Source organism: Aphelocoma coerulescens, chromosome 1 (genome assembly GCF_041296385.1).
Source record: "Aphelocoma coerulescens isolate FSJ_1873_10779 chromosome 1, UR_Acoe_1.0, whole genome shotgun sequence".
In the NCBI taxonomy this organism is placed as follows: Eukaryota; Metazoa; Chordata; class Aves; order Passeriformes; family Corvidae; genus Aphelocoma; species Aphelocoma coerulescens.
This window is the reverse complement of record NC_091013.1, coordinates 49087444-49098617: the sequence shown is the minus strand read 5'-3', so window position 1 is coordinate 49098617 and position 11174 is coordinate 49087444. Positions and strand designations below refer to the sequence as shown.

The 11174-nt window shown below is 40.9% G+C and overlaps 1 protein-coding gene across 2 annotated transcripts in view; it reads left to right on the top strand.

The window, feature by feature from the left end:
- Window positions 1-5415: 5415 nt before the first annotated feature.
- The window catches only part of NDFIP2 (Nedd4 family interacting protein 2), a 47154-nt gene continuing 41395 nt past the window's right edge, over window positions 5416-11174 (top strand). Inside the window, exon 1 of one of the 2 annotated variants that reach the window (XM_069008514.1) lies at window positions 5416-5588. In XM_069008514.1, coding sequence (XP_068864615.1) covers window positions 5553-5588 — 36 coding nt within the window. In that variant the 5' untranslated portion in view covers window positions 5416-5552. The remainder of the gene's footprint in view (window positions 5589-11174) is intronic. The other variant, XM_069008519.1, reaches the window with a different exon arrangement.

Genomic DNA, 11174 nt, shown 5'->3' with positions numbered 1-11174 from the left:
TCCTCCATTTTTTCCCGAACAGAGCTCAAGGGTTTGGGGATTGTTTTGTTGTTCTTTGTCTTCCAGCTGGAGGTATTTTCTCACATATTTCCCACATTCTTTCACAGTTTGGTGTATATTTACATTCTCTATTCTGTATTTCAGTTTTACTGTCATCAGTTTTATCGGCTCTGACTGACTTCTGCACATTCCATTCAACATCACTTGTTAAATGAAAACTTCAAAGCCATAGGGAGATTGTTTTGTTTGTTAAACATTGTGTATTTACATAACAGCACATGTTGGCAACTGTCAACATCAGGTTTTTAACATCAGATCTGTAGCTAAAAACAAACTGAAAAGCTAGGCCATATAAATTTTAGAAAATTCTAGTTACTTCTCAGGTTTTGACATTTGTAGTGTGTTTAGGTACTGTCTACCATCAGTGTTCATAACACACAAATATTTAAATTATTATATTTTATTACAAGGGATTTAAAAAAAAGAGTTATAAACTCACAGATTTTTACGAGACAAATTTTTTTTAAGTGAACAACTTCAAATTAGCACACATTCACGTGTTCACCCCTGTGATTCTTCTGCTTTAAACTGACTTCTTTCAAGTTCATGTGCCTCTCCAAATAGGTGAGACTTGGCAGATCCTTTTTACTCAGTGTTAGACCCTCCTCTGCCACCTGTGTGAAACACCAGCAGCCTTTGCATTCATTCTTCATTCTCAATGTGTCACATTACATAGAAATACGACTTCTTAAGAAGAATCTACTCTGAGATTCAAGCACACACTGCCTCAGCCTTTATTTATGGACTCTCTACCATTTCCTCTAGGCTCATAGCTTACTGCACAGAACTGGCTAAGCAATCATCTTGCAGTGGCAGCTCATTATGCTCCTTTTTTTCTCCTTGCCAAACCATTGAGCTGTACTGAAAAAGCTGTGCTGCTGCTAATGTGAGCATTGGCTCCCTGAACTTGTCTGAACCCTTTTTGAAAGATGATGTTCCTTCACTTCTGTGGTCTCCTGCTTTAACTGCGCTTGTAGTCAGCAAAGGTAATTAATGTAGATTGTAAGAGAGACAACAGAGATGTAGGGATCTAACCGTGCTACCAGCTTAGACAAAGTAGGAGGAGCTTGTCAGAATATACCTGAGCTAGTTCAGAACTGTCTCTGTGAGTTAGCAGGAAATAGCTGTGGCAGTAAGGAGATCCATGCAGGCTGCCAAATCTGTCCTACACCAAGGCAAATATTTGAGATGTTTCCCAACCTGAGCTTTGTGTTGCAGTAATGACTTTTAAACCTGGTTCAGACACATTTGCATGGTATTTGGGCATATCCCAAGGCCAGATTTACAAGACTGTACACATGTATATACACACTAAACACAAATGATGACAGTGTAATTGAAAATCTACATTTGGCTAAAAAATATTTAAAGTAGCCCAGTTTTCCTACTAACTATGGCTCTTGTATTGCCTATGTTGCCTAAAAAGGAGAAGAAAAGATGAAGTAAACCAAGCCAAAGTCCTGCTGCTTCTTTCTAAGAAATTCAGTTCCAGTGGTTTGTTTATGCCAGCTTCCTGCTTAAAGTAAGTATCTAAGCTGATATAGAGATTGCAAATTTTGTGCAGTTTACATAACCAGGAACATAGATTTAGAAGCAAATAGTTTATAAAAGGAGTTTGAAAATAAAGATGAAAATAAATACAGTCAATAAATTCACAACCTGCTTTAGGATTGGTCCATAAGTAAATTAGGTATATTAATTTCATTAGATTTACATTTGGAAAAAAACCCTTTATTTCTCACTGACATTATCTGTATTAGAGGTGTAAAAACACATGTTAAAGATGTAAAACAAAGCTATAAAACCTGAAATTTTACTTTGTTTCCCAGGCTTTGAATAGGAATGTACAGCTTCTAAATTTTTAAATTATTTATACAATACAGAAAGTAAAATATTATAGTAACTGCTATATTTACTTAAAATAGTACAAAATTATAGAATAATATAAATATGTGGTATTTGGTTTATGTATTTTTATTAAGATAAAATTAACTTAGTTCTGAATTCTACCTTCTCTGTAAGTTCCATAAGAAACCTTAAAAATTTGGATAGGCTTATACAGGAGAAGAAATGTAAAGATAAATACTGTGCTTTCTTATTTGCTGGCCATTGATTGAATAATGAATGAAAAACAAGATTAATATTGCTACCAGTCCTGTACTGCTTGCCTTTGTGCAACTAAGTTCAGACTTGTCTGAATTCAGATGCCATCCTTCAAGACAACTTTTCACAGAACTGGGCTTGCAAGAGCTGTTGCTACCGAGAAGAATCTTTTCTTGGCTTGTTTTCATGGTGGAACAAAGTTTAAACTGTTGTAAATTTTCTGATTAACAGCAATTAAATTTCTTTTTTCCTAAAAAAAAAAAATCTGAGGCAATACTTCCTTTTAAATGTAAACTTGAAACTATTTTGATGACATGCTATTTGAAGCACTATTTCTGTTTCTTTAAATACAGCTCTTTGACAAAAAACAATATTCAGTAAAATTGTAAATATCCAGAAAATAGTCCTAAACCATTACTGTCGTTGTAGGCCCTTAAGGTTTAAGAAGGTTAAACTGAAAAAGTAAATCTTAAAACTAGCATTCAAGTGTTTTAGTCAACAGGACGATCTGCATGATTTGTTCATCTAAGTAATAAAGTCCTAGCACTTCTGAAAGACACATTTCCTACATTCAATACATATTCTGTACAAGAGAGTACAAGAGAAATATGAACTCACTGGAGAGAATCCAACAAAGGGCCACCAGGGTGATGAAGGGATAGGAACATCTTTCCTGTGAAGAAAGTCTTCGAGATCTGGGACCCTTCAGCCTGGAGGAGAAATGGCTCAGAGGGGATCCCATCAATGTCTATAAATACCTGAAGGAAAGGTGCAGAGTGGATGGAGCCAGGCTCTTCTCAGCGATGCTCAGTGACAGAACCAGGAGAATAGGCCCACACAGAAACACCAGAGGCTCTCTCTGAACATCCGGAAAATTTTTTTACTGTCACAGTGACTAAGCATTGACTTAAGTTGCCCTGAAAACTTGTGGAATCTCCCTCCTTGGAGATATTCAAAAACCCTCTGGTCCTGGGCAGCCTGCTCTAGGTATCCCTGCTTGAGCAGGGAGGTGGGCCAGATGGCCTCCAGAAGTCCCTTCCAACCTCAACCATTCTGTGATTCTGTGATTTGAAGGAACCTTAGTGCTTGCCAATTGCTTTGCCTTATAGATTAATATTATGCCATGGTCAAATATACAGATAACATTCTTTAGAAAATACAAAGGTCTGAAAGAAATGCATGATCTTCCATTTTTAGCCTTTTACCAATACAATGACATAACTTCCTATCCAGTTACATAGCTTTAAAATATATATTTTGATGTTCCAGAAAGAATAGGAATTAAAAGAAGGGCATATTTAAAGCCTAAATTAGTCATGTGGTCTGCTTTGATACAAGTCCCATAAGTACACTGATTTTATGGAAGTAAAAGAAGTTTGGTCTTGTATGTAAGCTATATCACCCATCCAAAATTTGCCCCTAAATATGAAACTACCTCTCCACACACAACTGTGTTATGTCTGCTCAATCTTCTCCTGCCTCTACTGATTCTTCTCCCAAGTGCTATGGAATATTTTCCAGTTTTCCTATTAAATACACTTTGGTTCTTGCCTATTGTCCTTTCCTCCTTTAAAAGACATGAATTGCATGAGTTTAAAACTGAAGGTTACATCTTAATAAATACTTACTCAATTATATTCCTACACTTTCAGGCTCAAATTCCATTTGGCAGCTCTTAACTAGTTGGAGTTTCTAGGACAGTGTATTGCAGAGCTGAGATACAACACTTAAAAAGCTATGGAGATCAGGTGACAACTTCCTGAGCTGAGATGTCATGTGAAACACTTCAGAAAGAGTTTACTTTGGAGATAATTGTTGCTAACGATACAGAAGATATTAAACTGATTACACAGATGGTCTAATTTCCATGTCCCATGAAATCTGGAAATATAATTAAGAGCTTTTGGTAACTGAAACACACTGCAATACTCTGTGCAAACTTTTTTAAAGTCAAGATGACCTTAACTAATAACTGTTACTTTTAGGACAGAATAATTAAACATTCATTATGTATAAAGATGAAAAAGGAGAAAATCCTATTAGGAAAACAATATTAATCCATTTCTAACCTATATTTCCCTGCAAACTTTGTTTCCTAACTGCTGGGGCTTTTGATGTGCAACAGAGTTGTACAAGAACAAGCACAACAAACAGAATAGGCCCGAACTTTCCAAACATGTTTTTCTTTTCATTTGGGTAGCTTTAGTAACTGCTGCATTAGCCAGGTATGGGCTGCAAGCAAGGTCCCAGGCACACACACAAAGTCTCACGCTTCCACCTCCTCCCTTATAATTCTGCCTGTCTCTGCTCCCACCCCCGTCTAGAGACATAACTCCAATAATAGAGCTCGCTCTCCACTTCTCTGCCCTCCCACGCGCACGTACTGGCACTTCACTCCCGCAAGCCCTCACCCAGCTCGCCAGTGATGACTGCCTGCACAAAAGCACTTACCCTGCTGCTCAGGTCAGCAAGCAGCTACGGAAAGGTGATGACCTGAGCTGCAGGATAAAGTTCTGCGTGCCGGCCATTAGCGATAGCCACTTTTGTGAGAGCATTTGCCTTGCAGATCAGCTATACAGCAGCACAAGCGAACACTCCTCTCCAGTGCAGCCAAGAGATGCATCTATGACTATTTGAAATTGTTGTGTGCCACAGCTACACATCTGGCAGTTCCGGAACCTAGAAATGAGTCAGCCTCATCCAATACACCTTTATATGGGTGCAGGCGTTTTTAACTGGTTTTACTCCAGGAGGTCATAAACATCTGAACATTTAGTTTTAGGAGGAAGAAAGAAGAGGAAAATCGCAATAATGTCTTGCCATAGAACGGTGCTTTGCCTTCACAGGAACAGCAGGCAAACGGGCTTAGGACTCTTAATTACTTTAGGTAGATGCCTATTCAAAATCACTCTCCGGATCCCCAAGACGTCTTCTGTGCCATGCTCTGCTTCTTCTTGCCCCATGGTGATCAATAGCGACAAATATCTAGGCAAGGCTCTGGGCTTAGGACTAACAATCTCACAGAACAGAGCTGCCGAGCGAAGAGCCGGGAAAAACCCATTCTCGGCAGCCCCGGCGGAACCGCCCCGAGCGGAGCGCGGCCGAGCAGCGGGCGGGGGCGGCGGGCGCACACGCCCAGCCGGGGGCAGAGCGAGCGCGGCTCCCGGCGGGGCGGGGCCTGGGCCGGCTCCGCCGCCGCGGGGGCGGGCGGGGGGCGGCCGTAGCGGGGCAGGGCCGGGGCGGCGGCAGCGCCGGGCGAACGGGCGGGGGAAGGACGGAAGGAAGCAAGGAAGCAAGCAAGGAAGCAAGCAAGCAAGGACGGACCGAGCGACGCGGCACCAGGTCGGAGGAGCTGCGGCCGCGCCCGTGCGTGTCGGCGGGCGGCCAGGATGGATCACCACCAGCCCGTCAGCCGCTACCAAGTGGTGAGTGCGGCGTCCCCGGCGAGGCCCCGCTCTCCTCCCCCGCCCCCTCGGGCCGGCGCGGCGGGGCACGGTGCGACCGGGGCACCCTTCCCCCCGCCGCCGCCTCTGCTCCCTCGCGCGGGGGTCTGCCAGGGGCCGGGGCCAAGCGTGGCCCGTCCCACGGAGGGGCTCTGACAGCCGGGCCTCGCTCGGGCGGCGGGGGCTGCCTCCTGGCCCCCCCGGCGGGCCCGGCCTCGGAGGGGGCGGCTGCTCGGCCTGCTCGGGAAGCCGCCTTTGCCCGCCTCCCTCTCCCCTCCCGCCGGCTCCCGTGCGGCCGGTCCCGGCCCGGGCTCGGTGAGCTTTCCCGGGCGCCTCCCGTGCCGGGAGCGGGTGGCGGCTCCTGGGAGAGCGCGGCCGAGGAGGAGAGCGGGGTGCGCCGCGCTGGTGCGGAGCAGCCGGGGGAGGAAGGGGCAGGGGTCCTTGTCTCTGCTGAGTACGTGCCGCGGAGCGAACCTCTGAAACCTTGTGATTTCTAATAGCCCGTAGCTGTCTGGCACAGGGATAGAATGCAAGGCCTGCGTGAAGATTAGAGGGAGTGAGGGAAGGAAGTGTAAAATGCAGGGGGGAGTCTGACCTTCAGTGTGTTTGTGTCTGTGTACGCACATGCACGAGCACACTCTTCTCAAGAACAGTCTGCAGCATTGTGGGTCACTGGGACCATTTTTTCTTTCGTTCCTGAACTTAACCACAGAAGTAATCATTTAGAATACAAAGATTTTCATCCTGCCCGAATTGATTGTCCTGCCCGAGTTATTGTCCTGTTTGTTTCTCGCATTCGTTTGTTTAATGTCAGTTACATAAATCTTGCAATCATTAGCTTAATGTCAATTATACTCAAAATATATAAGCTTTTCTAGTTATTGGGTGCAAAAATGACTTAGGTGCAGTCAATCTCCTTAAAGTTTCAGTTTTATCCTTAAGTTCCTTGTACTTTATGGCTTTGCTATGAATGTAAAGATAAGGAGGTCTGAAATTTTTGTTACTCTCTGTGATTCTAATTTCTACTGCAATCTTCCAGCTAAATCCTGAATTATTTATCTTAGTGTTTGTGTTTTACAGCTTGAGCAGGGAAAAGAATGTCCACAGAAGTAATCACACTTCTGTGCATATGTGAATACTGGTACTTAGATTCAGATTGTTCCTAGCTTATGATTTAAGAAAAAAATAATAGGAAACACCTTTCTTGTATTTGGAATATTTGTTTGGATAGTCTTACAGCATTGTGGATTTCTGTATGCTTTTGGGCACTTAGATACAAGGATTGTCATAGAGCTGATGAACACACCACGCACCCTGTGACGTATGCCTTTAGGATGGTAGTTGGTCACCAACTGCTTTGTGGGTCAGTGCTTTCTAGCACACTTCTTTTCTTGCACTGTGCTTCCATAACTTGAAATCAGTAGAAGTCCTAAAGTCATTCCTCCTTCCCTGCAACAGAGAAGGAAAATGCTGGCAGAGCATTTTCTCGAGAGCCTACAAACAATATCTTCCCTGAGGCCTGAGGTAACCTGGCCATGTTTTAAAAGGCCTTGAAAGCATATGTTATTAAAGGCCAGACAGGTAGAAGGGAAACTTTAATTTAGTTACTCAGAGGAGTACAAAAAAAACCACGTGAAGAAATAATTTGTCTCTGTAAATTTTTATCTTATGCTTGTTAGGAACTTCCAGTGATGGTGCTGATGCCCAGCTTTGGGTAAACACTCTTTGGTGTGGCCTTCCAAAAGGGCTTATCTTAATGTTTGACTGCTTAAGTTGGCCTCCTCAGTTTGCTGTGTATATTAATCTGTGTAGTCATTTGTTGGAAATCAGTCTGATGTGCTCTAGAGTTTAAAATACAGCCTTACTGATTACTGTTCCATAGGAAGGGGTATATGTTTTAGTTTCTTTGTTATATCTGACTGCTGGAGATAGACATTTTTGTAGTGTTGTTTACTTGCTGTTTTGGGTCAGAGAAAGGAAGGAACAAGGCAATTGCAGATATACCTAATTAGCAGCTGATTATTCAAGCATGTGATCTTAAGTGTTGTGATGTATTTGCTTACATAATGACTGTGATAGGTACTAAGCAGTAGATCATTGCAGATTTTATGGTTGTGTCCTAGTTTTTAAAGACAAAATATAGAAAAAAAAAAGACTAAATATGGCTAATATCACATTTTATGAATGTGTTGTGAATTTACTTTTATGAAATCTGGCCGGTTCTGCTGTGTTCACTGTATTTTTTTTTTCTTTTTTTTCTTTCTCCCATGATTAATAATAAACACTTTTTGGCCCGGCTTGTATCCATTCTACCTTTACTTCTAGCTGATCTGTTTGACTCTATTCAGGGCAAGTTCTCTTCTAAATAGAAAGATTTCTAGGTGTATCTTATTATCAAAAGAATTACTGACTTGTGTTTCTGTTCCTAGCAGTAGCACTTCAGTGAAGTTGAAGGAGCTATCTTTCTCTTTTTTATTTGTGGTTTCTTCAAGTAAGTTAAACTAAATCAGACTTTAGATTGACAGGCAATTTAGTTTAGAGTTTTATCTCAAAAAGCCAATTTTATGACTTCTTATGAAACAGAAAATGTCTCATCATAAAGCTAACTGTCAGTTTTTCTTATTTTTATCTCTGTTGGAGATACATTATGAAGCCTTAGAGCTATCTTGTTCTTCTTTGTGTGCATGCATTTTATTTACAAAGCAGTTTAAAACTGTTCAAACTGGGCAGCTGTTAAAAGCTGGTACTTGGAATTGCAGCAAAGTAAGTGTAGTGAGCAAAGAGCAGGCAGTACGTCAGCATTACGTAACTATCTGCCGCGGGCATGTGTGATTTGTATTGCTTTCTGCCCCTCCTGTTTTGTCTCTCTTCGTAGGGCAAAAAGACAAGTAATTGATGGGTAAGAATTTGTCATGCTTCCCTGCAGGAGTATGACATTAGAAGTAAATTAGCCAACCTTTGTTGTCTTGCTTTACTTCCTTTTTTCTTTTCCTTAGTCACTTGCATGACTGCATTCCTGTTGGTAAATGTGTCTTAAATTTTACATTTGACATTCCTTGCAGGTATAAGTCAGTTCAGCTGTATCATGTACTTATTGCTGTATTTTTTCTATTTCTTCCCCTATTCTGCTCTTTGCTGGATAAGGCATCAACTTTAGGAAAATTATAATAAAAATTCTTCAGTAATCATTATCCTGATTGTTTCTACCTTCTAGCTTTTTGTCATATGACCTCAATAGCATTACTATCTTGTCTGAAACATCTGCTTCTAGTCCAGACTGTTTGCAGAAAAAGTGATTGGAATGATGCTTTGTGAATCTGTACTGAAACAAAGAAAAGGAAATGTAGCTGTTTTCTGCAGCACATAAAGCTGAGAGAGCAACTCAGCATTAAAGCTTGAGATTGCCTGTTTTACTTAGAAATGTGGTTTTCCAGCTAAGTGAGTCATGATGGAAGGCTTCACGTGCAGGTGAGTGATGTAAGCACAGAAATTGTATTGAAGGCTGCAGGACTTACCAGCTGTACTGCTCACAAGTTACAATAACCAGTCTTTGTTGATTAAAGTTTTGGGTAACCAATTTGGGGTCAGGTAGTCTTGAGTCTTTGACTTAGGGTTTGGTCAGAGCTAAATAGGTAAGTGGTAAAATGGGTAAGTAACAAACTGATTCGGGTGGAGCCAAAGGCAGCTGTCCACAGGGATGTCAGTTCCTGGACTTGCCATGCCACTGTAGCACTTGGGTTTGGTGGGGTTTCTAAGTGATGTGTGAGGCAAGACTGATGGCAGCCTGCTGGCACTATACAGGGGTAAAGAAATTGTGGTTTTTAAAAGGGATGCCAATCTTGTATGAGTGTGAGTTGTGTGTGCTTATAGAAATGGGGCTAAGAGATGAAAATTTGTACTGTAAACACTATAGGAAAACACAGACTCGGATAAGGCTTTAATTTCTGTATCTGTTACTTGCATTGTTGCTGACTCTTTACTCTCCCAGTGTTACTTGGTTATAAACCTTGATCAAAGTCAAGTTGTCTTTGTAACTCTCATGAAAGTCAATCTACACAGGAAATATGAAGAAAGAAAAATGCATACCTTCTTTCTTTTCAGGGGATTGAGTCTAATAATGATTGGCAAATAAACTCCCAAATATAGGTAATGCTATGGCTTTGATGTAAGACCACTAGCTTATATCTATATATCTACTGTATTTTCTACAGTATTTATTGTCTTAGGAAAAATCTTATGTAATGGGTGTTACTGAGCAGCTCAAGCTAGCTTAGGGAAATTCTGTTGCTTTCCACAGATATGAGGTGATGTTGTAACTTGAAAATAAAATTCTGCATCTGGAGGGCTAAATCTATAATACTGAAAAGTACTGAGGAAAGATGCATTAACTGATAAGTGTTGCAGTTGTTTTCTTGTGACAGTTGCAGTGATATTTTTAGTGATATGAGCCTCAATTGCAAGAAGATAAAATTTTTCATTGCACTGACTTTTTGCATGACACACCTAGTACAGACTTTTAATAGCTTAGAAAAGCAAATGAGAGTCTCCTGAAATGAGGTAAATGATGCTTTCAGACAGCGATCTGTCCTTGCATCAGTTGTTTTTTGGAATGTAGTAATAGACATTTTAAATTTTTAATTTATTTTTGTAGCCCTTACCTGTGACAAATTTCTCTATTAAACAGTAGTCTTTTTCTTGAAGGAATAGCTTTACTTTTTCGTAAACATTTTTTCTCTATTTTTTAATGAAGAATTTTGCCACAAACAAAGAAAAAAATTATAAATGTTGAGAAATTTGCAGATGCAGTAGGGATGCAGTTAATACTTAAAGGACTGCATTTTACTTTTTTTGTTGGCTTTTTTTTTTTTTCACTTTTTAGTTAAGTTTCTAAATACTTTCTCATTTTATACAACCAAGGAAATAAGCTTCAAATCTCTGTATCCATTGCTCCTAAGTAAAGGTGCTGAGGTACTGGACAGGTACAATACTTTTTGTATAAATTTAAAGCAGGGTGATTTAACTGTGTATTGCCATTACTATCTGATTTCTGAATCTCTTAGAGGGCCACTGACATAATACCCTGCTCTGCAGCTGATTCATGGGAGGAAACCCTGGCTTACAGGTACACCAGGAATATCAGTGGTTACAGTAACTTTCTGGGTTTTCATGTGGGCAGTTTCATTTCTTTTAGGTGTGGGCATAGAATGACCTAAGCAATTTTGCACACAAATTGGCTTAGTTTTATAAGGTACCAGTTTTACCATACTGAACAACAAAATAAAGAAGAGTATGTAGAACCAGCAAAATGTACCTGGGTTGCTCCACTCAGGTTTTTCACCAAAGGTCTTGGTAGGCCAGAATCTAAGGTTGGATCTGTGCAAAGGTAGTACAGGAGGAAAGGCTGGGAGCAAAACTGGCCTTTTTAGTTGCAGCAAGATCTTGGTGTGGCTGAGCCTATCTTGTGAAACTGGGGGATTTTTAGGTTCTTGAAAGATGCGTGAAAGCCCAAAGAAAGGGGTACCTGATCTGTGCAGTGACATGAAGTCATGTAATGTAAAAAGGCAGCTT